Genomic DNA, 27,356 nt, shown 5'->3' on the forward strand with positions numbered 1-27,356 from the left:
AGTGTGCATCATGTGTTAGTGACTATTATTGTTGTTGTTACTTATTATTAAGCATAGAATTTAGACTCAATGCGAAACTGTCTCTGGCTTCCTGTTAAATGTTTTTAAAGCATGGGTGGTATTTGTAGTTACAAAGTTACAAAGTAGCCTTATTCAAAGTGTCAAATCAAATTAGCAAGGTCAGTGTCTTTCAAAATTTTTGCCCTGAAGTAATAAGTTCTGTAGAGGGTGCCCTAGGGACCTCTGATGGGGAATGGGGTGGTAATCAGAATGTAAGGGCAGTTAGGTCTTCAGGACCCCCAGCACATAGATTTGTGGGGGTTTGTTTGTTTGTTTTGTTTTTAATTTTTTTTAATGTTTATTTATTTTTGAGAGAGAGAGAGAGTACGTGAGAGGGAGAGGGGCAGCAAGAGAGGGAGACACAGAATCCAACGCAGGCTGCAGCCTCTAAGCTGTCAGCACAGAGCCCAACGCAGAGCTCAAACTCACGAACCACGAGATCATGACCTGAGCCGAAGTCAGACATTTAACTGACTGAGCCACCCAGGTGCCGCCATACATTTGTTCTTATGGCAAGAATTGTTAGCTGACAAACAAAATCATTTCTTCATCTTGGAAGCACAAGTAGACCTCATTTTCCAAGTGCAGTGCAATTAGGCGTTACCATCGGACATTGTGGGCCATATGGTGTCTGTCTCAACTACCCCCAACTCTGCCATTGCAGCGTGAAGGAAGCCTTAGACAATATGTAAACAAATGTGTGTGCTGTTTTCCAATGAAACTTCACAAAACTTTGCTGTAGTTTGCCCACCCCTGGACTAGAGCATGGGGAGCAAGGGAGGGTTATACCAAGTGGTTGGACAACAGAACTTGCCAGACGGGAAGGACCTTGTGGACCCTAGTGTGAAGCATAGCTTTTATCCTCAGAGCAGGAGGGAAGGCTTCAGAAGGTTTTAGAAAGATGTTTAGCCTGATATATATAAACCCAGTGCCCAGTGGATGAGTGTTTCAGCTTTCAATCACCATGTGAACCACTGACCCCATTTAAATATTCTTCTGTGAATTTCCTAAGCAAGCTCCTGATCAAGTTGGTAACTTCAAGGCAAGACTGGCAGGCTGGCCCCAAGGGGCTTCACAAGGTGGCATCATGTTGCCACAGCTTTAGCTCCAATCCTCAGGCAGGATCAGAACCCTGAATCTCAGTCCCTCACCCCTCTCTTCCCGTCTGAATCACTAACACTAAATCCATGTGATTAACATACTAAGTTAGAAGCCCAGCTAAGTAACCATCAATGAAAAACAAAGCAGCCTATTCACTCCCCATAGACCTGACTACATTTGAGTAACATAACAGCAATCACAGTGGTTAGTTAGCATTTATTAACAATGTGCCAGGCATGGTGCAAAGCCCTTTATATGATTACCTAGTTTCATCCTCACAAGAGGCCTGTTTGGTAGAAACTGTGGTTAAGCCCCCTTCACAGAGAAAGTCAGAGATTCTGCAACTTGTAAAATGACAAAGTGAGTAAGTGTGAGAGACGGGAGCTGAACCCACGTGGTGTGAACCAGAGCCTGGGCACTTAACCACTACAGCATGGTGTCCCGTGGAAGGCAGACATGTTCGGAAAGTTGCCAGTGAAATCCGTGGGGGAGAGGAAGGAAGGGAAATCCAATTTTACGGTCATCAGGCTCACATGGCCCGAGAAATTCATCTCCCTTAAGAAAGGCATTGCCAGCAAGTCCTCAGCTCACAGTCCTGGGTTTACAACACTCTATCCACCTCCACGCCAGGAGGTGGCCTATCTGCTGGGACAGGAATTCCCAAATCCTGTTATCTATGGATGGGGCTGGAGGAAATACTGCTGAGGTTTGCTTTAGCAACTCCCTTTTGCCTCTGTGTCTCATCTTACCTGCCTTTCTGTGTCTTTAGATGACTTTGCATCCATTTTATGTGAATTTCATAATTAAACTCCAAGGGTAATTCCCTTGGTCCCACCCCACCACCAGGGAATCCCCAACATGATAGATTAACCCTGCCTAGTAAGACTGCAAACTGCTTCAGAATCCTTATTTGTATCTCCATCAGAGAGAGGGGGGGAAAAAGCCATATCTGGGATGCAATCATCAGTAAAAACATTTTGTCACATTAAGTAATGAAAATGCTACCCTCCTCCTACATGTGTACACCAGGGCTCCACCTCAAGGACTGGAAATATTACAGTTGCCTAGGTATGCTCGGGAGTTCACTGAGGAGAGGGAATTCGCATTTGAACTCCTTTAAAAAAGCAGACAGAGGGGCGCCTGGGTGGCTCAGTCGGTTGAGCGTCCGACTTCGGCTCAGGTCACGATCTCGCGGTTCATGAGTTCGAGCCCCGCGTCAGGCTCTGGGCTGATGGCTCAGAGCCTGGAGCCTGCTTCCGATTCTGTGTCTCCCTCTCTCTCTGCCCCTCCTCCGTTCATGCTCTGTCTCTCTCTGTCCCAAAAATAAATAAACGTTAAAAAAAAAAATTAAAATAAATAAATAAATAAATAAATAAAAAAGCAGACAGAAATGAATGAAGGATCTGCTTGAATAGACAAGACTAAGTCCATATGAGCTGTGATTTATATTCCCAAGAGCAAATCAAATCTTACATCTACTTACATGGATGCTCTGCCCAAAGAATGAGAAAAGTGAAAGCACATGTGAGGAACAGAGAGCGGATACAGTTGGTGCGGTCTTGCAGAGAGACAGGTTGAGAGGATGAATGAGGGTACCAGAGCCCCCAGGTTAGCCCCAGATAAACAGCTGTATAGTGAGCCACAGAGCTTGCACATATCCAGGCATGTCTCACTTGTACCTCTGAGACAAGGCTTGACCCAATAATTAGTGTACCATAAAGTTTTAATCAAAGTTGTTTTTTCAAAGTGCTGCTTTGAACACGAGTTATCATACGGGAGTTTAGAAGTTAGTCAAATAAGTCTCGACAAGCAGATCCTTTAAACTCAGCCTTCCCTTGGCCCCTGCCTACTCTTGATCATAATCTGAATGAACTTTAACTTCCCACCTCCAGTGGAACATATATATCTTTACAAAACAAATAGCAATGGCCTAACTGTTGTGCTTGCTTATGTCAGCTGAATTGTAACAATGTATCAATATTCCAAACAAAACAGAAAGCGTATGCTGGCCTTAATAGCTTTTTTCTGTTTTTATTGTTGCTATTGATATCAAATTCATATGATATACACTTCACCATTAAAGAAAAATACAATTCACTGGGTTTTAGTGTATTCTTAGTTTTGTACATCCCACTACCTAATTCCAGATCTTTTCCATCACTCCAGCAATAAACTCTATACCTGTTAGCAGTCACTCCCCACTCCCTCTTTCCAAAATTCCCAGGCAACCACTAATCAACTTTCTATTTTCATGGATTTGACTATTCTGGACATTTAATACAAATGGAATTATATAACATGTGACCTTTTGTGTCTGTCTTCTTTTAATTTTTTTTAATGTTTATTTATTTTTGACAGAGAGAGAGAGAGAGAGAGAGACAGAGCATGAGCATGGGAGGGGCAGAGAGAGAGGGAGACAGAATCAGAAGCAGGATCCAGGTTCTGAGCCGTCAGCACAGAGCTGGAAGTGGGGCTCGAACTCACAGACTGAGAGATCATGACCTGAGCTGAAGTTGGACGCTCAACTGACTGAGCCACCCAGGCTCCCCGTGTGTCTGTCTTCTTTTACTGAAATAATGTGATTGATACGTGTTGTAGCATGTATCAAATAGTACTTCATTCTTTTTTATGGCTGGATAGTATTCTTTTGTATGGATATGCTTTTGTTCATGCATTCATTAGCTGATGAACATTTAGGTCATTTCTATTTTTAGGCTATTAAGAATAATACTATTAAGGACATGCGTGTATAAGTTTTTTCTATGGATAAGTAAATTTCTTTGTTTCTCCTCAATAGTCACTTAGGAGTAGAATTGCCAGCTCTGTGTTTAACTCTTTGAGGAACTCTGGTAGCTGCACCATTTTACAACCTCATCAGCAATATATGAGAATTCCAGTTTCTCTACATTCTTACCCACACTTATTTTTTTCCCATTTTTTAAGTTATAGCTATCTTAGTGAGTATGAAGTGATATCTCATGGGTTTTTTGCTTGCATTTCCCTAGTGACTAATGATGTTGAGCATCTTTTCATGTGTTTATTGGCCATTTGCATGTCTTCTTTAGAAAACTATCTATTCAAGTCATTTGCCCTTTTTTTTTTTCATTTGCCCATTTTTAAAGCATATGGTTGTCCTTTTATTATTGAGCAGCAAAAGTTCATTATATATTCTGGATCTACTTTATGATTTGCAACTATTTCTCCCATTCTGTGAGTTGTCTTTTCATTTTCTTCATAATGTCCTTTGAAGCAGAAAAGATGTTGATTTTGATGTAGTTCAGGTTGTCAATTTTTTCCTTGTTTGGTTGTGCTTTTGGTGTCATACCTAAGAAACCATTACCTAGTCCAAGGTTACAGAGATGTACACCTATGTTTTCTTCTTAGGGTGTTACCGTTTTAGATGTTACATTTAAGTCTTTGATCCATTTTGAGTTAATTTTTGTATGTGGTGTGAGTTAAGAGTCCCACTTTATTTTTCTGCATATGACCATCCAGTTGCCCCAGCACCATTTGTTGGAAAGATTATTCTTTCTTCATTGAATAGTCTTGACATTCTTGGCAGAAATGCGTTGACAACAGACATGTGGGTTTCTGGACTTTCAGCTCTTTTCCATTGACCTATATGTCTAGATTTATACCAGTACCACACTATCTTGATTACCATAGCTTTGTGGTAAGTTTCGAAATCAGGAATTGTGAGCTCTCCGAATTTACTCTTCTTTTTAAAGATTATTTTGCTGTGCTGAGTTAATAACTTTAAAACATCAAGTTAACTCTCTAAGGGAAGACACTTTCAAAAAGGCATTGTGACCTCTGCTTGGTATGTAGTAGGTACTTTTTTTTTAACGTTTATTTTTGAGAGCCCCGGAGGAGGGGCAGAGACAGAGGGAGACACAGTTTCCGAAGCAGGCTCCAGGCTCTGAGCTGTCAGCACAGAGTCCAACACGGGGCTTGAACTCATGGACTGCGAGAACGTGACCTGAGCCGAAGTCGGACGCTTAACTGACTGAGCCACCCAGGTGCCCCTAGTAGGTACTTTTGAAAATGCTTGTTGCACGGAATAGATTAATTTTATCTCTGTTCCAACTCTGAATGCCAAAGTCACTTGTTTGGAGCCTCTCCTCAACCTCTTCTCCTTTCTAAGAAAATAACTGTAAATATTTTATATTCTGTAAATATATCTGTTGGAGCACCTGGAACACTTAATTATATTTATTTGTTTATGTGTCTATTTCCCCCATTAGAGTATAACCCCATCAAGGACTAGAATCACATCTAATTCATCTCTAGGTCCCCAAAGTCATGCCCTGAGTAGATGACCAATGTGTGTTTGTTGGAAGGAAAGAAGGCAATAATCAAAGAAGGGAAGATGGGTGGGAAGGTAAGAGAGAAGAGAAAGTAAAAGAGAAAGAGAAAAGAAACAGCTAACATTTACTAAATGTTTATAAAGTTCCGTACATTGTTTTAAGAGGCATTATCTCATGCATTCTCATAGCAACCTTACAAGTATTCTTATAATCCCCATTTTACAGTTAAAGATAGTAAGACAAATAATTAAATAATTTGCCCAAAGTCATACAATTAGCAAGTAGCCTAGGCAGCCCGGCTCCCTGGTTGTTTTCTTGAAAAACACACCATGCTACCTGTCAACTAAAGACTAAAATAAAGATAGATCCCTGGGCTCTCCATTTAGAGATTGGTTCAGTAGGTTTGAGGTGGTGCCCAGTTATCTGTACTTTAAATGAATTACCAAATGATTTCATGGACAACTCCATTGGAAACAACATTATAAAGGATGCCCAAATAAAACAACAGGGAGGGTCAAAGCAGGGAAGACTGGGTGAGATGTCATACTTGGAAGGAAGAGCTAGGAAAAGTAAGGGACACCTGGATACTAGTAAAGATAAGTGGGGGGGGTGGCAGGTAGGAAAAGCAAGCTATTTGTAGTCTAACCAAGGAGGAGAATGGACCAAGCAACGAATACCACTTCAACCACTGGCTCCCAGTTGGTCCTGTCTGTGACTGTGTTGCATACAACGCATGTACCTTTTACTAAGTCCGTATCATACCTAAAGTCTACTTCAGAATATCCTATGAGTGGGGCACCTGGGTGAATCACTCCGTTGAGCATCCGACTTCAGCTTGGGTCATGATCCCGCAGTTTGTGAGCTTGAGTCCTGCGTCGGACTCTGTGCTGACAGCTCAGAACCTGGAGCCTGCTTCACATTCTGTGTATCCCTCTTTCTCTGCCCTCCCCTGCTCATGCTCACTCTCTCTGTCTCTCAAAAATAAATAAACATTTAAAAAAATGAAAAAAAAACACAAAGATTATCCTATGAGCAAATGAATGATCCACAAAAACAAGACAAACAACTAGCATGTATTTATTGCTTATCATCGCCAGGCTATGTTCTCAGCGCTTTATATATAAGAACTCAGTCTTCACAACATTCCTGAGGCTGGTACTATTGTCTTCCCTCAGGTTACAGGTAAGGACTCTGAGGCACACAGAGGTTAGGAAGTATCAAGGTCACATAGGTAACAAGTGGAGAACCAGATTCAAACCCAGGCAATTTGGCCCCAGAGCTGGTACCCTTAACCACTATGCTGCTTCTAGATGGAAGAGAATGAAGGATGAGGCCCATTAATGTTGTAATTCAGAAAAGCTACTGGAAGCACATTCTCAGTTGAACAAAACGAACACACACACCCTTCTGAACCCCTGTTGTTGGCTCAGCCCCAGTAAGAGCGTTAGGAATACTATGAGGACTTTGAGAGCACTTGGCTCTCTCCCCTCAGAGGCTGCAGAAGCCAACATCAGGTGGCTAGTCACTTGTATCCCTGGTAGTGGGGGTGTGGAGCAGGAAAGAGTCCCAAAGCCAAAATCAAAACCCAGTCTTCTGCTGCCTCGCTCTATGCTTTGTCTTACTATGTTATACAAACTTTGATGGCAAAGTGAAAGGGTTTTTGATGGCATGGATATAAGTAAACAAATGAATTTGTGGGTTGACACATCACCAGCAATAAATTCATAAAAAGTCAATATTGACATGTGAAGATTAATATATCACTGTGTTTAGTGTGTAGAGAACTCAGCTAGGAGTTAGGAAAGCTTGCATGTTCATTTTGGTTCCTTGGCAAGTCAGTCACACTACAGACAAATCATTCCATTTCTTTGTGCTTTTCATTCTTTTGGCTATAGAATTTTGCTGGTTAAAGAGCATGAGATCAACCTCCTCGCTTTTAAATGTCTTTCTTTATTTGAGCATGCTCAGTTGGATATGGAAAATCTATGGTTCTCTTGGGTTTCATAACGATCAGATCCCACAGGGATATGTAACTTGTGTGGTTTATAGAATTATAGGACCCCAGAGCTGTGGGGATCCTGATAAATCATATAGTGAAAATGTCCAGGTAGTGGCTGAATTTCTTTTACAAAAACCCCAGCAGGTGCTCAGTGAGTCTCACTTTGCAATTCATCATATAAAGAGGAAAGTAGTTTAGTTTAAAGGAACCTACTGGGGTGTGTGTGTGTGTGTGTGTGTGTGTGTGTGTGTTCTCTAATTGGGGTATGCCTACCTGTCCTTTTCACTTTCTGCAGAGATTGTGATTTGTTGGTTTCCTTACATTGCCAGTTCCTAGCACAGGGTTTAGTGACAATAATCATGTAATATAACAGCACTTATGAAATGTCAGAGTTTATGGGTTTTTAGAGTAGTTTATTTAATCTGTACAAAGCAAATACTATTATTACCTTTATTTTTCAGATAAAGAAATTGAGATTCAGAGAGGTTAAGTAACTTGCCTGAAGACACATGTCTACTAAGAGGTAGGGTCTCAAGTCTATTTCAGACTGAGCTGGAGCTATTAATAACTAAATAAATGTTTACTGAATCAAATTAATGATATTCCTATTCATGCCTTTTTTCCCTGAAATGGATGAAAGAGAAGTGTAAAGCTTATATATGTAAAACATTAGCAATATTTGTGTTAAGCGTTGTGGATGTAATTCAACTAAGGGATTGATATTTTTATATTAGCAGAGTTTTTTCTTCAGCTATCTGCTTTGAGTATCAAAAACAAATAAGAAGACGTTAAAATATTTTAGTACATACTTCACTAGACCGTAGTTACAGAAACTGTATTTAAGTTAATATATTATCAAGTCTCCTCTAAATAAAGCAATAAAATATAAGACTGCGTTGATATGGAAAGCAGAGTAATAATTTAGGCTGTCCTAAAGAGGAACTAAGTAAAACATTTCTTTTGGAGTATTAACTGAGGTTTTTTTTTCTTTTAAAGCATAGCCTAAAATAGAGAAGCAATTTCTATATTAATTGAAAATGAAAATTTGAGGCAGAATGAACTGAGGTTGATAGTCTCACTTATGTACATACGTTTTAAAGAAACAGTTTGGCCATCTCACCTAGTTAATCATTAACAGGAAGCTGTAGCCAAACTCTTGAAGAAAGTAAAGTTTATTTTTAGACATCCAACTGGCTTCTCTCTCTGGCCTCCCCTTCTCTTTTAGGGTCACCCTAGATGCCCTGTAACCTTAGCCTGTGTCTTTGTTTCAGAAGGAGCAGCACCCATGTTTTAGACCTTGAATTTTTATGTCAGGATCACTTCAGATGCAAGTGTTAAAGAGGTCATTCCAACCGGCTGAGGTGAAGAAGGAGGAAAAGAAGGAGAAGGAGAAAGAGAAGGAGAAGCAGAGGAAGGGGAAGAGGTGGAAGAGGAAGAAGAGGAAGAAGAAGGAGAAGGAAAAAGAGGAGGAGGAGGAGGAGGCAGAGAGAGGAGAAGTAGTAGTGGTGAGGGGAGGGGAAGAGAAGAAAAAAGGAAACAGAAGAATGGGGAGGGTGAGAAGGGAGAGGAGGAATTTATCAGAATCTGTAATGTTGAAGTCTAGGGGTAGCCCTAGTCTCAGGATCTGGACATCCAAATTTTATTATTGGGAATCTATTTCCAGATCTCTTTGGTTCCCCCATCCCACCCCCCCCCCCTTTTTTTTTTTTTACCACCCTCACTGCATTGGAAGTTCTAAGTGGTACAATACAGTTCTCCAAGCTTGCATTTTATCAGTTTGAAAAGGGCATGTTTCTGAATAGTCCCAGAGGACCTAAAAGGAAGACTCATTTTTGCCTGTTAAATACCCATCTCTAAACTTAGTCTCTGATAGGACAGGCCTGACCCATCCATAGAGTTTGGGATGGGGCTAATCCCACCACAAATATATGGACTGAAGTTGGGGAAAGGATAGTTTTCCAAAGGAAAATTGAAATTCTAGTACCATATGTGGAGAGTAGATGCACGGCGGGCAAAACAATATCTACGCACCATCTGGTCCTCATAGAGGACATAGAAGACACTCACAGAGGATGGATGTTGGTCATCACAATCATTGTGGTATCCCTAAATGATCCCTTTCAGGTGACTCTTCCCAGTTCATATATAAACCAATCGTCTTGAAGTTATAATACAGTTAGCATAAGGATGGATTAGCAAAACTGGGTCCCTAAGCAACACGTGAGGGTCTTCAGGCAGAAGCCTGCTTGGCACAGCTGTCCATGACTCTTCCTCTAATTGAATTTTTCTAGAATGCCTAAAGGAATATGAAAGTAGAAAATGAGCTGGTAATGGACAAGCATATTTTCAATAAGCCCACTAATGTGGCACATTTGGGCGCTTGATGATTTGTTATCAATTACATTTGCCTGAGTAATTTTAATTCTATACTACAGAAATACGTTCACAATGGTGCAAAGATATAGCCACAAGGGTGTTCATTGCAGCATGGCTTCCAATAGTGAGAAACTGGAAACAAATATTTATTCATCAACAAGGAAAAGTTTAAATAAATTATAATATAGCCAACAATAGATACCTATGCTGCTATTACCCGAAAATATTGACATGGAAACATGTCCAAAAACATTTGATGAATAAAATTGAGGAATATGCATAGTAAAATCCCAGTTAAAAAATAGTGTGTGTATACATGCATAGACAAAAAGGTTCTAAAAGGATGCACACCGACTTAAAAATAGTTATAGCTGCAAAATGGGATTGTGTGGGGGAGGGGGTTTTCGCTTTTGACTTTATGCATTCTCTCATTTAATGGTTGGATTTTTAAAATAAGCATGTATATTTTAGCATGGATTATTTTAAAGTTTTTTTTTAAGGCAGAAGTAATATCTATCTAAAGATATGTTTCAATCTTCTAATGCTATCCACACAGTGATAACCAGTTTTCTTGGAAGCCCCTGATCTTCCTTCTGTAAAATCTTTCCCCCTTGTCATATTCGAAGCTTATACCCTCACTCCTCACTGTTCTCCATTTGCTCTATAGAGTGACCTAGTCAGGCCATATAGCCGTATTAGGCATTATTTCTAATAATATAATGAAAAAAACCTGACTTATAAAGCATGTATGAAATATACTACCAGAATATTCATTTAGTAACCTATTTTTTTTCACAGTTTATCCCCTCACTAGTGCCAGAGAGAACTTATTATTATTTCATAAAAAAATAAATTTAGATAGGTAGAGATATCTCATAGATGGAATACAATTAAGCAATTAGAAACTGATCAAAGAGGCTCTGTTGGTGTGATGAACAGAAGCACATGGGATGAAATCACAGAGAGGTAAAATAGAAAATGAAAATCAGGACCAAGGAAAGAGGAATAAAAATATGCTGGACATCATTCAACAACTATTTGCTGATGGTAATTATAGGGATGGAAACCCATCAGGCCTATGGAGCTAAAATTAATCAGCAAGTATTCACAGAGTGCCTCCTGCTTCTATTACTGGTTCTGGCTTCCTGCCTGCCCAGTGCCCAGGCTGGAGACATTTGCGTGACATTCAGATTGTCAAGATAGAAGTAGCAAAATAAGTAGGCAGAAGCTCACAGCAGCCTTCTCTATGCTATCGTGTTTGTTAGAATCATCGTCAGGCAGGACAAACTCCTTCTGCAAAAGATTATGAAACGAGCTTCAAAGTTGTAAACATCACTATATCACCTGAAAAGGGCCCAATTAAGTAGAAGTACTATTTCCGTAAAGCAATAGTCAATCCATGTGTGTACTACTTAAAAATTTTAAAGTACAAATCTGCATTCTCTTTTTCTGTTAAAGTCAGGAAGGGAAATCAGTAAGACCCGTAACAGCTATGCCTAACTTTCAGAGTTATTTCCATTGCTGGCAAACATTTTAGTCACTACTAACTCCCTTAAAGTATAAAATATGATGTGTATATCACTGGTAATATTTTGATAAATAGCTACTGTAGTGAGCATCTCTTCTCTCTCTTTCTCTCTCATTTTACCCCACTCTTAAATGTCAGTAGTGAGAACGCCACCTAGGTTTTGCTGATCAGACTATATACATCCGTTACATCACTTGGTCATAGTTATTGGTGCAGGGATGAGCATGTGACCAAACTATACTAATGAAGGCCCTCCCAGAAGCATGCACAAAAATTCGTAGAAAAGAAGAATTCTCTTTCTATTGAAGTTACTAAGCTGGTAGGAAGTTTTAAATCAAGGCTCTGTAGGCTATCTGGTGGAGATAGTCTTCTCAGGAATAAAGCCCAAACAGGAAAGTAAAGCTAAGAGAGAGTCCAAACCCTTTGACATCATTTGAGCCCCTGGATCCAGCCATGCCTGAACCTGAAAACCTCTAGATTTTTAAGTAAATCAATGAACTTCCTTTTTGCTTTCACATTTGGGTTTCTTTTAAATGCACCAAAACCCCATGCTAGAACACTAATGACAAGCTTTCTTTATAAGTATTGCTTCTGTCAGAAATAACCAAATTACCTGGAAGAGACCCTTCATAATTCAAATCAGTCATGCTTACTCCAAAGCACTCCGATTACCATCTCTACATCCACACCTACCTCCCTATTCTTAAACACCCAGATGACTTCTTGGTACATATGTAGTACTTTATGCATGTATCACACATTTCTACATTGCTCACACAAGTCTGCATTGTTTGAGGATGACTTATTACTGTATCTGTCTCCATTTCCTCCAAAGTAAATATTGTACTTAATGGTTTTTATATCCCTCTTGCCTTATACTGGGGCCTAATATGTAGTAGTTGCTATTTTGTTGAAGGAATTGTATTTTGCTGAAGAAATGAATGAATGGGAAAGAAAATGAGTTCAGAAAGTCCCTTCTATTAATAATGATTCCATGAATTGAAACCATCAATAACACAGGTAGATAGGGAAGACCCAAAGGAAACCAAATCGCTATATCCAAATTGAAGCCTCAAAGTGTCAGTCATCGGTAGCTGTTTAGTTGAGAATTTTTCCTTTCTCTGGTCCACAGGGTTGGTGAATGGGAAGAGGGAGTCCGTTCTTTTGCAAAAACATTTACCATTTTAGAAATTCCATAAAATTTAATAACCTCTCTTGTAAAATGTTATAACCAAAACATACAACCTATAATGTGGAGTATAGGTTGTCTGTTGCAAAGGAAGCAGCAGGGAGAGCAGTGGTAGCCAGAAGCTTACTGTTACCTCGCAGGCAATACAGCAGGGTGCCTTATGGTCATGTCCTTATTTATGATATAACAAAGAAAAACTGAGAACAAGGTCATCAGAAGCATAAAGCACTATCTGTGCAGCACAGGGTGACTGGGTGAGAGTTTTGTAATTAAAATGGACATATGCTAAGAAAAAAACAAAAGTCTACCGAACACTGGGATAGGATCAAGGCATTGGAATGAACAAATAATCCCGCTATGTAGGCAAAAATCTTAATACAATGTCTAGATAAGTAAGAAAACTTCTGAGTCTGTGAGTTCCAGTTATGACATGTTACTGTCTTTTGGGGTTTCCCCTCCCCACTCCCGCTGTAAGGCAATCAAGCCTAACTTTCTCTATGTGCTTCAAAGATATTTACTTAAACGCTGGAACTGCCTCTCTTTCCTTTCCTCCTTCTACATCCAGCACCCAGCTCCTTTTCTCAGGTACGGCTTTCCTTCAACCCTTGAGGCTTCCTAGTCTTCACCACATGGCCTTCCTTTAGCAGGGCAGGGGGCAGGCCTTCCATAGAGCTACTGAATGACTGGTTTGCCTGCCTTTGGCCTCCAAAATGCTCCCGCTATCCAATGGATCCTAGCTTCTCACCTCCACTGTCACCACCCAGTACGAATCTCCCTCTTTTTCTGGACCTATGCACCTGCCTCCTCACTGTTCTCCCTGCCTCCTCTCTGAGCTCCTACCACCCAGGCTCCACACTGCAGAGTGATCTTTACAAATAGTAAACTATGTCCATTAGCACACGGATAAATGTTTAACAACTGCTATCCAGGCAAGGGGCGGGAGGGAGTATGGGCGTATCTATGTGTCTATACATTACACATTTTGCTGATATAAAAGATGTGTAACACACAATTTACCAAAAAAAAAAAAAGAGGTAACACTCTTTATCATAAATTCTATATTGCCCACTGATTTTCACAGAATGATTTCAGTGACTTTTGCCAAACTCTCGCAGCCATTGTCAACCCACAGTTGGAATTCAACCATGTTTGGCAAAAGCAGACCGTAAATAAATATTTTATTAAAATCCAGTTTAACAAAGAAGTCATTCAAGACACTGAAGCTCAAACATGAATGCCGGTTGATGTTTTTTACATTAACAAGCAAGATGAAAGAGAAACAACAAAGTTGTATATGGGGACAATACTCGTTTGTCCACGATGGGAGAGACTACTTTGTTGATCAGGTAACAGTTTTCAACTGCTAGAAAAATGTTTCTTTAATTTTTTGCATTTTTCACAAACACAGTTTTAAAATTTAACCTGTATTATTAAAATTTTTCCTATCAGTTTCTCAAGTTTAGACAATCAACAAAATAAATCGAGCTCTGATTTGTAGTTTTCCCATTTCTGTAGTGTAAATACTCCACCATGGTGGATTGCAAACTATCAAAAGAACATTTCCAAATGCAGAGTTGGATGAGATATGCTGTATCCTATCACTATATAGTACATTCATTTTAAAGAACAGAGGGAGATAACTTTAAATCATAGTAGCAAAATGTAGTCAAATAATTACAAAATGAAGTTTTAAGCATTTATTACCTTCATTTTTCGAATATTTTATTTAACTGTAAGTTTATAAATAGCTTAGTTTTTCATGTTGGCTAGAACAAGTGACTGAAAAATTCCTGAAAATTTAAGTCGCCTCTTGCAAGCTCATGCAGCTGGCGCCAGCTCTCTACTGAATTGTCACTCCTCTGCTTAAACTTTTAAGCTGCCCATTGCACAGATTGTCTGGGGAATGTGAGAGGCAATGACAATTTCTCAATAAAATTAGTAATCATTTTTGTTGTGATGAAATGATGCAAAAATTCTGCAAGTCTCTGCCTGTTTTCTGAACCAAACTTGATATTTAAAAACCCCTTTTTGTATGCATCGTTCCATTTGAGCCTTACAGATTTCCTGTGAGATGATAGGTAGGGTAGATATTATTATCCTTCCTGTACAGATAGAAAAACAAAGGAGCAAATGACTGGCCCCAGCTCATTCAGTTAAGTGGCAAAACAGGAGTTCAAACCCAGGTCTTATATTGAAAATTAAACAGGGGGCTAGAGAAAATTTAATTGAATAATACCAAGATAAAGTTTTCTAAAAATGTAACAAATGTCTTTTGTAACACTCCAGAGTCTGATATCAAATACATTCATATCTTGTTAAGGGATTCTTATACCAAGGGTGTTTTGATCTTTTAAACTCCACTATTTCTGAATTAGCTTAAAAACAAAACATAACCCAGCATGACCTAATAAATAAATAACGTGTAAGCACCAAAATGGAAATGTAGGTTCTCAAAAATTCACTGATGGATTCCACCTAGAAATGGAGCAGATTGAAACAATCTCTACCAAAGGAACATGGGACAGAAAAGGAGATTAAATCAGAAGAGGAAGAAAGCTAATGACATAATGGCCAGCCACAAATGCCACAAATGCAAAACAAAGTACATAATATTTGTTACAATCATCCAGTGTGCTTGATCTAATGTCTCCAAACTCAAAAAACATGAGGTTCTTGCTTATTTCAACATCTCCCTCATTTATCTGCCAATATTTACCTCATTCTTGAATCAGGTACTACTCAAACTAAGCTCTGTCAGCATAAAGAATATAGATTTAACAGGACATCCACAGAGCATGTCATGCCTATGAGCACAAATTGTGATATTTTAGGTTGCTTATGATGAAATCATTGAAAGCATTATGAGAAGCAGCAAAACACCAGGGATGCTGGTAACAATTTAGCATTTCCCAGTTCATGTGGGAATGTTAATTCCAATTACAAAGAGAAGTACCAAAGTGGAATTCATTATGATTAAGAACTTGCTGTACTAAGTGTGAATTGTTTATAACAGACATGTCTGGTGTAAAAGGCAAATACTGAGGCAGAAAGAGATGGGACATTTAAAGCTTAGCTGAGTTTTCTCTTGTACCTCTTACCTCACAAAGTTAAACAAGAATAGAACTATTATTGTAAGAAAAGTCAAGATATTATTGTAAAGAAGCATCTAATAGCTATGATAGCTGCCGAAACAATTTTTTAAAGTAAGTTTTGACAACCCACAAAAGTCGCTTGTGTTGCCTTAATATAAAATTAACATATGCAATAATCGTATTAAAAATTATTAATACACATAAATGTGATAAGTATTTATTTGATGCCAATTTACATTTACTATTATAGAGTTAAAGTGTGTGTGTGTGTGTGTGTGTGTGTGCGTGTGTGTGTTGGGTGGGGGAGAAGAGACAGAATAGGTGGAAAATAGAGCCATGACAAAGACTCATGGGCTGTAGGAGGTATCCTTATGTAAAAGGAAATATATGTGATAAACAATGATAGAGGTGGGAATGGATGTTGTATATGCCATGCCCTTTCCTCAACAGGATGGATTCCTCTTGACACTACTCAATGCATTCATCTCAACTAATTCAAGTCCTCCATTCTCCCTGGAAAACATACTGACTGATGCCTAGGGAATGCTGAACACTGGAGCCAAGGTTACTTCTTGTACTCCCCACACTTCTGCTCCCTCCAGTTAACCTATATGTTTACACCGGCTCCTTCTGTTTTTTTCCCCCAAAACATATTCCATTTACACTTGTTATTATAATTAGTTAATTTAAATAATTCATTAAATGATGAACTAGGATTAAAGAAGTAGTTGTTCTAGAAAATCTAAATGGAAAGATGCTATATAAACAATCACTGTCAAATCAGGTGTATGCAAGCCAATTTTAACAGATTGGGGTGAGGTCAGGGGGGCTAAATCATACAAATTTAGAAATCTACACTCACATATATTTGTAAGTACTTTTAATTTCTTGCTCCAATTTGGAAACTGGAGAAAATAGTTTTATATATATATATATTAATATATATATATATATATTAATATATATATTAATAATAATGACTGCTGCTGATTAAACACTTAATATGTCCCAGGAATTTGTCTAAGCACTTCACATACTTGAAACTCATTTGATCTTTCTAGTAACTTGGGTTAGTATTATTATCATCCCCATTTTACCGATGATGGAAACTGGGGCACAAAGAATTAGCTTGCCTAAGGTTATATTCCTCCTAGTGGTGGAGGTCAGCCAGCCAGTCTGCTTGTAACTGCTGTGCTGTACTGATGCAATGTGGGAATATTTTATACACAAATGAAGACAGGGAACTCCAGTCAGTGGGCTCACAAAAGCTTTCACAGAAGTACGACATAAATGTTCAGTTTTAGGTTTTAAAACTTAACATTTGCAAGTATGATTTTAAAAAATAATTCCTCTGCTTTAACTGAATTTTTAGTTTAATTAAATATGAGTCCAGTTGCATCAGCTAAGAGGCTTTGCCTTCAAGAAATGGGCAGGTGAAAACTAATGGTCTTAAATCTCAAAATGGGAGTTGGGATCTCTATACAATGGAAGGGAATTATTGTAGATACTTGAGCAGGAACATGGCATGATGTAATTATGTTCTGGAAGAGTAATCTGGGAGTCAGGTTTGGATTATTTCAATGGGAATAATTAAAAAAAAAAAAAAAACGATGCACAGAATGGTCAATCAACATTAGCCACAAAGCTTAACAATTCTAACCATGTCAGACACTAGGTTAATCTACAGTTTATGCAGGCTTTCAGATGAATGTGAAAGGCTAAAGGATGTGGAATTTTTTCCAGGAAATTACAAAATTAACAGACATATTTAAACCACTGAAAATTTCACCCTTTTGCCCAATTGAAAGGGTTTTCAGTAACAATTTTTAACCTAAAACAATGTCCTTTTCCATTTCAAGATGATCTGCTGGACCTGCAGACAAAATGAGTGGGGAGAAACTTAAAGGGGACTCCTGTACGGTCAAGTATTGTTTAAAAACATAATACCCAACCCGAATTTAAAGAGGTAAGAGATGAAGTGGATTGTTATCTTAGAGCAGAGATTCAATTGAGATAGGTTTATGTAGCGGGGAGAAGTTTTCTTTTAGGTATCTGTTACTGTCTCTTTACATATATATGCAAATTGTTATATTTTTATAAGGTATTCATATATACAATTCCTAGCATAACTTTTAAGTAGACATATTAGGATAATCATATTGGTATGAGTTGTTGAACCCACTTTTAAAATACGCATACAAGGGGCGCCTGGGTGGCGCAGTCGGTTAAGCGTCCGACTTCAGCCAGGTCACGATCTCGCGGTCTGTGAGTTCGAGCCCCGCGTCAGGCTCTGGGCTGATGGCTCGGAGCCTGGAGCATGTTTCCGATTCTGTGTCTCCCTCTCTCTCTGCCCCTCCCCCGTTCATGCTCTGTCTCTCTCTGTCCCAAAAATAAATAAAAAACGTTGAAAAAAAAAAAATTTAAAAAAAATACGCATACGATATTAAATTTGGGTATTGTTTTTTTTCCCCCATGAAACTGTTGATTTGGGGACCCAATCCATGCAAGAACCTTGATTTTAGTAACTGGGGCTTCTAAGGTGGAAAAACTCGCCAAGTAGGCAAAGTAGCGTTCTTGAAGTAAATTCTGTGTCCCCTTTGAGCACCCAAGGCAAGGGCCTCCCTCCAGCTGACTTGCGCCAAGGGAAAAGAAAAGAGGAGTCATCTCTTCTAGATACATAAGCGGGTTCTGTTAACAACTGGGTTGCTCAGGGTTCTGTGTTGGCAAAGGTTTTGGTCCCCTTTTCTGAGGCAGAGGGCAGCTCTTTCTTTTCCAAGATGGCGGCCTGAGAATGGTCTGGAGGCGGCCCGAGTAGGTCGTCTCCGAACAAGCGAGTAACTAAAATGTTTAGTTCTCTCCTTTCACGACGGACAACACATGGGGCAGTTTCTACCCTTCAGAAGCCAGAGGACTTCTTCCGGAGCCCGCGATCTAGAACCTCTGCCAAGATGGTGGACGCGAGGCCGGGCAAGCGTCACCGTCCTTTACCAAGATGGCGGGGAGCGGCTTCCGGCCCGCGTTTCCCCAATACTCTTCAAGAAGTCAGAGCAGAGGTGGCCACGGATAGCGTCTGAGCGCTGCCTGAGGAGTGAGTGGCTGCTGCCGAGCGCCGGGGCAGGGATTAGGTGGAGCTGCGACAGCCTCCGCCCCCGTCAGGAGCTGGCAAGAGCTGTCACCTGTGGGGGCGCAAAAGTTACCGCCCCAAACCCTAAAGCAACACAGCACAACCTTTCCCCGAGTCACAAAAATCATAATATGTGTCGCACAAGGTAGGAAGTTCGGTCCGGGCAAAGCCCAAGCCCTTCGGACGCGGCGAGCTGGGGGAGGGGGCTGGGGCGGGCGTCTCCCGCGCGGACTCCCCTAGCCCCACGCCCCTCTCCTTGGGGACAGGCCACGTGTTTCCCTCGGACTGAGGGGGAGGCGCGTAACGGGAACAGCTGGAGGGAGTTAAATGCTGACATTTTAAAGCTGCGTGTGTTTTGTTTTGTTTGGAGGGGTAGGGGTCCTGTGCACACGAAAGGGTGGGTGACGCACTGAGTGGAGTGCAGCAAATGTCAAGATTCGGGTGAGGGGCCTTCACGGGAAACTTGGACACTGGTCCTGGAGGGGGTAGAAGGAGAGGTCAGGAGTTTGCGGGGGAGGGAGGGCGTACTTTGCAAGCAACTTACTGTTTCGCTTGCAACTTGCTTTTAGGCCTGCCACCCCCTGCTTTCCTTAAAAATAATAATAAAAAGTGCAAAGAAATTCAGCACGCCGGAGGTTTTGCATTTGGCGTGCAACTTCCTTCAAGTGTGAGCGCGCTAGCAGGGAGGGAGGGGTGGGGGTTGAACTTGGCAGGCGGCGCCTCCTTCTGCCGCCGCCGCCGCCTCGCAGACTCGGGGAAGAGGGTGGGGGACGGTCGGAGCGCGGGGGAGGGTGGGTTCTGCTTTGCAACTTCTCTCCCTGTGGGAGAGCGCGACGGCGGCGGCGGCTGCAGACGGGGCCGCCCAGACGATGCAGCGGTGGGGGACCTGCCGGCACGCGACTACCTCCGAGTCGAGAGTATGTACGCACCGACCCCCTCCTCTGCCCTCCCTTCCTTAAGCCTCCCCAGAGGGCGTGTCTGGCTGTCCGGCCCCGAGCGCGGCCGAGACGCTGCGGCACCGTTTCCTTGCAACCCTCGTAAGCCCCATGCTAAGTGACACACTTCGCGCAACTCGGCTCCGAGGCGGCGGCGCGGACCACTCCCGCGGCCCTGCTGCGGGCCGCGCCCCGCCCCCCCCCCCCCCCCCCCCGCCCCAGACAGCCCGCTGTCACCCGCAGGGGCGCTGACGGCGCTTGCCGCCGGGGGACTGGGCCCGTTCCGGAGTGGGTCGGGAGTCGCGGAGCTGGGCGGGGGCGGGAAGGAGGCATCGAGAAGAGAAACTAGAGAAACTCGGCTTCCCTCCCAAGCGCGCCCCAGAGAGACCAGGTTGGCCGCTGCCGCCGCCTCTCCCTTTTCTCTGGGGGTGGGGGCGCGAGAAGTCCCGCGCGCTCGGGGAGGGGGGGGCGGCGGCCGGCCGCTAGGGTCGGGGCAATGCCGGGGGTCGGGGGCGTTCAGGCGCCGTCGGGGCCGGGGTGGCGGGGGCCAGCGCGGAGGGCGTGGGGGCGGGGGCTGCGGCCGCCCCTGCAGTTGCCGAGCTTCGCCAACAGGTTGCACCGTTCCCCGCCGCCGCGCGGCCCCTCGGGCGGGGAGCGGCCGGGGGTGGAGTGGGAGCGCGTGTGTGTGCGAGTGTGTGCGCGCCGTGGCGCCGCCTCCGCCCGCCCCCCGATCGGTCCCGCTCGCTCGCCGCGGCCGGGCGGCCCTTTCGCGTGTCCGCGCTCCCTCCCCTCCTCCTCCGCCTCCTCCTCCATTTTGCGAGCTCGAGTCCGTGACTGGAGCCCGAGTCACTGCCCGCCCGTCGGGGACGGATTCTAGTGGGTGGAAGGAGACGCCACAGCCGGAGCGGCCGAAGCGGCGGGGCGCCGGGACTGAGGACGCGCGCCTGGGAGCCCGGCTCGCGGGGACGGGCACGGGGTGGGGGGCTGGCTTGTCAGCCGGGAAATGGGAGACTTTCTCAAATAGGGGCTCTCCCCTCCCCCCCATGGAGAAGGGGGCGGCTGTTTACTTCCTTTTTTTAGGAAAAAAAAAAAAAAATCTCTCCCTCCTGCTCCTCCTGCTTTCACACGCTAAGTTGTTTATCTCGGCTGCGGTGGGAGCTGCGGACGGTGGCGGGTGAGCAGCGCCTCTACCAGAGGTAAGAGGTGGGGAAGGGCCGGGGCTCGCTCCCCCGAGGTGCGGGCCGGGGACGCGAGGCCGGCTCGGGGGCCGCGGCGGGAGCCTGCAAACTTTTATTAGCCTCGGGGAGTGGGGGTGGGGGCTGGCGAGGGCCGGGTGGCGGTGACGAAAGGGCAGCGCGCGGGTGACAGCGCTGGCCTCTTCCTCTCCCTCGGCCGCGGTGCCCGGGTCGGGCTGAAGGGGGAGGAACCTGAGCTCGGTGCGAGCGGAGCCTCTCCGAGCTGCCCCGGCTTGCAGTGCTCCGCTTTCCGGGCGCGGAATTCTGGCTTCTCCACTCCCGGCGCCCCAAGTCCCCCCTCCGTGCTCTCCCAGGGGGCCGCCCAAACACCCGTCATTTTCCCTTTTTTTTTTCTTCTTTTTCTTTTTTCTTTTTTACGGTGAACACCGAGCCGGGTCTGAATGCTCCTCGACCGAATACTTCCACTCCACCCTAGTGCGCCCGAGCGCGATCAGGGTTTCTGTCGAGGCTCCAGTGCGTCTCCTTTCTGGAGGGCGCGCAGGGATGTGTGGTGTGTGTGTGTGTGTGTGCGCGCGCGTGTGCGCGCGCGCTCAGAGAGAGAGAGATAGAGAGAGAGCGTGTGTGTGTGAGTGTACACACGCAGGGGGCTGACAGCCTGCAACTTGGAGACTTCGGCCAGGGCTGGCGTTATCTGGTAGAAGTGGGCGTGTCGGAGAAAGAACTCAACAGGTCTGGACACATTTCTTTTACCCTTGCACTTTTTTTCTCCCCCAGGAGAGGGTTTGTTCTTCAGTGCTTGGCATCATTGCGCGCCTGACGCTTCTAAGTGGCCCCTTTTAAAAAAGACCTTCCCTAGCCGGAATCCTTCTGTGGTCAAGCGCTAGTTTGACGTTTGGGGCTGCAGGCTTGGTAACTGCCTCCTTGTAATACCACTTAAGACCCCTTGCCACGGTTCATTAAGGCCGGTGAATGTGACAGTTACTTGCAATTTAAACTGGGGGATAAAGTGGTTTGAGGGATTGTTTCGGTTTTTTTGAAGTATTGTTTTGGTTTCGAGTTGGAAGGCAGCTGTCAAAGCCGCGTGGAAATTCATTAGGCTCCATTTGATACCTTGTGTTTACAGATCCTTATCCGAGAAACACCGCGGAGGGGCGGGGAGATGAGCAGTTTACCCTCAAGATGTGTAGGGGCAGGTCCCCAGCCCCGTCTCCACCTTCATCACACTGCACTTCCCGTGAGGGCCATTGAAGTTTATGCTTAAGGTCTCTCCGCACAGCAGAAGTTTCCTTCCATTGCATAGGATCTGTCATGTCCCAGATCTGCTTATCAAAGTCTTGGGCTGCCTCTTAATAACATCGTGATAAGAAACAATATACTAGCAACCCAAGACTCTGGAGAACAGCCTCCGAATTGGGATTGGTGAAGGTTTAGAACACGAGAAAATTATTCTGAGCATTTCATTGGGTATTATTTTATTTGCGTTTATATGAACGTGATTTCACAGTTGCTTTTTCTGTTTCAGTACCTCTTTATATGGAAAGGGAAAAATCTTAATTTAGGGATAAAATAGTGTTTCCTACTGAAGGTCTTAAGCAATTTTGAAAAAAAGCTTCATTAGGAGTCTATTGTTTTGTAAAGGTTGAGGGAGTTATATTTGTTTTTAAGTAAGCTAAACTTGTAGCGAGAAGCTGCTGCACTTTCTTTTGCTTTTTAAAATCCAAATTTTAGTTGGCCTGTATAGAACATATTTCATTTCCTGTGTCCAAAATTTGAAGAAGGCAGGCACTTTGAAACAGACACATTTAGTAAGAAATATGGGTTAAATATACGTGTCCTTTTTATGGTATTGGAAGATGAGCAGATCATCGTTTATTTTTTTTAAAAAATGTGCGTGGTTCATCATAGATTGTACTGAAAGGTTTGGATGTGTGACTAGCAGGTAGGAGGCCAGTTTGGGAGCGATTTGAGAGAGAATTCTAAAATAGTAATTAGCAAATGTTATGTGTATGGGTTCTCAGAAAAGCAAACAGCCTTGACTGATTGAAAGGAAGTAGGAATTTTAATGATCGTACTCTTTTTAAATTAAATACTTTGACATCAGTTTGAACCTTTAGGATAATCAGATGTAATGAGTTATAATGTCTGTGATTAACAAAGTTACAGTTCTGTGAGTGGCAGGATGAATAGCCAAGCTTAGTTTGATACAATTTTGCCCTCCGCTGTGCAATTGAATTGCATTGTGCTTTTAAATGTGCCACAGTGAATGGGGGCAGGGGATGCGGATTTTTTTATTCTGGAAGACAGAAGCTACTTTAAACAAGGAATTAAGAGTCAGAGTTAACTAAAAGGTTCATTTAACTGGCTCTTACTAATCAGATCACTGAGATAATGTGACTTTATAGCTTATTATGTCTCCCCCACCTTTCTTTTTTTTTTTTCTTTTTTCCCCCTGGTAGCTGGTGATATTCTCTGATGGACTCCAAGGAATCATTAAGCCCCCCCAGTAAAGAAGAAATCTCTAGCAGTGTGCTTGGTCGGGAGAGGGGAAATGTGATGGACTTCTATAAAACCCTAAGGGGAGGAGCTTCTGTGAAGGTTTCTGCATCTTCACCGTCACTGGCTGCTGTTGCTCAGTCAGACTCCAAGCAGCAAAGACTTTTGGTGGATTTTCCAAAAGGCTCAGGAAGCAATGCACAGCAGCCGGATCTGTCCAAGGCAGTTTCGCTCTCAATGGGACTGTATATGGGAGAGACAGAAACAAAAGTAATGGGAAATGAGCTGGGATTCCCACAGCAGGGCCAAATCAGCCTTTCCTCTGGGGAAACAGACTTTCAGCTTCTGGAAGAAAGCATCGCAAACCTCAATAGGTCGACCAGTGTTCCCGAGAACCCCAAGAGCTCAGCAACCGTTGCTGTTGCTGCTGCCCCCACAGAGAAGGAGTTTCCAAAAACACTCTCTGATGTCTCTTCAGAACAGCAAAATATGAAGGGCCAGACTGGCACCAACGGGGGCAATGTGAAGTTGTATACCACAGACCAAAGCACCTTTGACATTTGGAGGAAAAAACTCCAGGATTTGGAATTTTCTTCTGGGTCCCCAGATAAAGAGACAAGTGAGAGTCCTTGGAGATCAGACCTCTTGATAGATGAAAACTGTTTGCTTTCTCCTTTGGCAGGAGAGGATGATCCATTCCTTTTGGAAGGAAACTCGAATGAGGACTGTAAGCCTCTTGTTTTACCGGACACTAAACCTAAAATTAAGGATAATGAAGATCTGATCGTATCAAGCCCCAACAGTGTGTCACTGCCCCAAGTGAAAACAGAAAAAGAAGATTTCATTGAACTCTGCACCCCTGGGGTAATTAAGCAGGAGAAACTGGGCCCAGTTTATTGTCAGGCAAGCTTTTCTGGGGCAAATATAATTGGTAATAAAATGTCTGCCATTTCTGTTCATGGCGTGAGTACCTCTGGGGGCCAGATGTACCACTATGACATGAATACAGCATCCCTTTCGCAACAACAGGATCAGAAGCCTATTTTCAATGTCATTCCACCAATTACTGTTGGTTCAGAAAATTGGAATAGGTGTCAAGCATCTGGAGATGACAACTTGGCTTCCTTGGGGACTTTGAACTTCCCTGGCCGATCGGTGTTTTCTAATGGCTATTCAAGGTAAGCCAGATGGTTTTCTGTCTCTTCGGAATGGACGTAAGATGGATGGATAGACTTCAGTATTCAACAGTTTGTGTTTGTCTTCCAACGACTCCTGTGCTTTTTTCGTGTGACTAAATTTTAAGTGGTCCTTTGAAAGTAGGTGGTCTTTCAATCATGCCTAAGTGATGTATCTGTATGTAAGCATTTCACCTTTTCTTTGAAGTAATGGCATTCAGTATCCCACTGGCCGGTAGTGGAAGATTTTATTTAAAAAATTCTAAATAATTTTGCTCATTAACAGGTATCTTAAGTAAAAATTACATAAACTTAAGAGGGCTTTCATATGTAATATTTGTGTGTGCTTTGAAGTACGCTGTTATGTTAGAGTAAAATGTACCCTTGATATTTCACAAAATCAAAAGTTGTGCTCTGGGTTTGTACACTTGTAAAATAGTAGCTTGAGGAGATCGAAGGGTTAAAATTAGAAGATTTAACAATGAGCCTTTTCTCCAGACTGAAGCTTCTGTGGAAGAATTTGAGTTTGGACATTGCTAAAGCAGTGAGCAGTGTACCTGACCATAGCCCTAGGGGTGGGACTGCTGTTCAGCCTTTTTAAGAAAGGAATTGGTGCCAAAATGGTGCAAAACAAAACCTCCCTTTCCAGAGAGTTCCTCCAAGTTCTCAAAGAGACACCTGATGGCTTCAATTCTCAGCTGTCATTTGATTTGTTCCCCTTTTTTCCTCAGACATTTATAAGTATACTGACATTTCCTTTTGACCTCAAAAAGGTCTCTTAAAATGAAATTATCAGGAAGACGTTCTAAACTGAGATGGATCTATTGATAGGGGTTAAGGTCTCTATCCTGTATCCCTGTCCCCAATTCAGATTGTATGTCACATTTTAGGTGTGAAGGAAATATAAGAATGTGATTGTAGAGACACGGGATTGATTAATCAGTGGTGTGTTTTGTTTTGTTTTGTTTGAAAGGCAGAGTAGACAGTGATTTACTTGGACATGAGCCTTTCAAGGTTATTTGTTTTGTTTTTTGTTTTTTTAATGTTGGTGGTTTTCTTTGTTCCTAATTAGTCATTGAAAATTTTATTTAAAACTCTCTTTAAAACACTTTTTCTGTTAAAGATCTATCTTAACAATGGTGTTTGTCTCTTTTCTATCCTCCTGATGGAGGAAGGTTTTCTTGTTGGGGAAAAAATTCAGACCTAGATTTAGGCTATGTTCTATTCCTTTAAGAGGCTCACTTGGTTCTTGTATGCCTTCATGTAAACTGCCTACTAATCTATTATGTAAATAATCTTTCCTTTAGAATACCACTTCAACTTTTTGTTGTCATTCTGAATGGAAGGCTTAACAGGTTTTCAGTAAGGAAATTTGAGATATTTCTTAATGCGTTAGTTGTGTCTAAATGTTAAAAGACATGCTGTGTTTTAACTTTTTCAGTATCAAAATTTTGGCAATGTAATTAATGATTCGGGGTGCTTGGTTGTCTTAAAGCGTGCTGTTGATTTGACTAAGTTATCTGTAGGAAACTATTAGACTGAATTATAAAATGTAATTGTACAAAGAAGCATAATATATCTTAGGAAACTCATGGGGATTATTAATGCATTTTGTTCTAGCAATTACCACAGTACTGTTTTCATTTTTCTTACTGTAAAAAAACATAGAACAAGACTTACCGATTTTTTCATTGATAGTGAATTTTCATTAAGCCTTGTAAACTCTGGTGTCTGGAAGCATACGTCTTAGATGAACATAGGTGACTTTAAATCATTAAATATCATTTTAATGCCTTTTATAGGAATTTATGACATGTAAAGTGCCTTCACTTATTTTTAATTTGAGCCTCATGACAACCTTATGGCGATTAGCAAAGGAGTGATGATGTGGTTCTTTTGAGATTCTTTAGTAACCATTGAAATGATTATTTTTATGCTGGTGTGTGATTTGTAATTATAATCAGTAGTTTGTGTCCTAATGAAAAGGTGTAATATACAGGATAATTGGCTAACATTGGAAAACTTTATACCTTACGGCATTAACTTAACACGGGGAACTGTGATTACCCAGAACAAAGCTTCTTCCAAGTAAATTCAAACAATGTTTCTTTTCTCACCATCACTGAATTAGTCTATTGTTTGCAAACAACAGCCCTGATATAACTAAAATTGGTTGCTTTCTCTCCTCTATATGTTACATGGTTCTGGCCAAACTGTGAGCAGTGACCCAAGTGATGAACAGGTTGAGATCACAACTGTAGTAAATCCTGACTTTCTGACTTTAGGTATAAAAATGCTGTATGCCACTGATAACTTGACTTGCATTCCTTTTTTAATTAAAAAAAAAAAAAAAAGAAAGCATAAATTGACTTTTTAAGATGTCACTTAAAATTGCTTTTTCTCAAAATGCTTTAAAAAATGTTTTATACTCTGTTTTTCCAGGGGCGGTCACTCCTAATGTGTCAACATAGTTTAATATCCAGTTCACATTTGTTTGTAAAATTATGACTATCCTGACTGAGCGTAGTCAATCAAGTATTTTCTTTTTAAGAATTACGTTCCTTCAATGATAGTGGAACAGGAGAAAACCTAGTGACATTCAAAGATACTCTTTAAGTAAAACAAACTAGCCATACTAACTGAAATCGCTTCTTACATACTGAAATTAGACAAACTGAGCATACACTTGTAATGCTGATGAAAACACATTTCTGCATAATTTGATTTTCAGCATTGTTTCACTTACACATTAATGGTGAAACTTCTGAAGAGAGGCAGGGG

At 42.0% G+C, this 27,356-nt stretch overlaps 1 protein-coding gene across 8 annotated transcripts in view; it reads left to right on the forward strand.

The window, feature by feature from the left end:
• Positions 1-18,802: 18,802 nt before the first annotated feature.
• The window catches only part of NR3C1 (nuclear receptor subfamily 3 group C member 1), a 117,623-nt gene continuing 109,069 nt past the window's right edge, over positions 18,803-27,356 (forward strand). Inside the window, exons 1-2 of one of the 8 annotated variants that reach the window (XM_060635848.3) lie at positions 18,803-18,921; positions 23,364-24,578. In XM_060635848.3, coding sequence (XP_060491831.2) covers positions 23,380-24,578 — 1,199 coding nt within the window. In that variant the 5' untranslated portion in view covers positions 18,803-18,921; positions 23,364-23,379. The other 7 variants (XM_060635845.3, XM_060635846.3, XM_060635844.3 and 4 more) reach the window with 7 other exon arrangements.

Source organism: Panthera onca, chromosome A1 (genome assembly GCF_046562875.1).
Source record: "Panthera onca isolate mPanOnc1 chromosome A1, mPanOnc1 haplotype 2, whole genome shotgun sequence".
Taxonomy (NCBI): Eukaryota; Metazoa; Chordata; class Mammalia; order Carnivora; family Felidae; genus Panthera; species Panthera onca.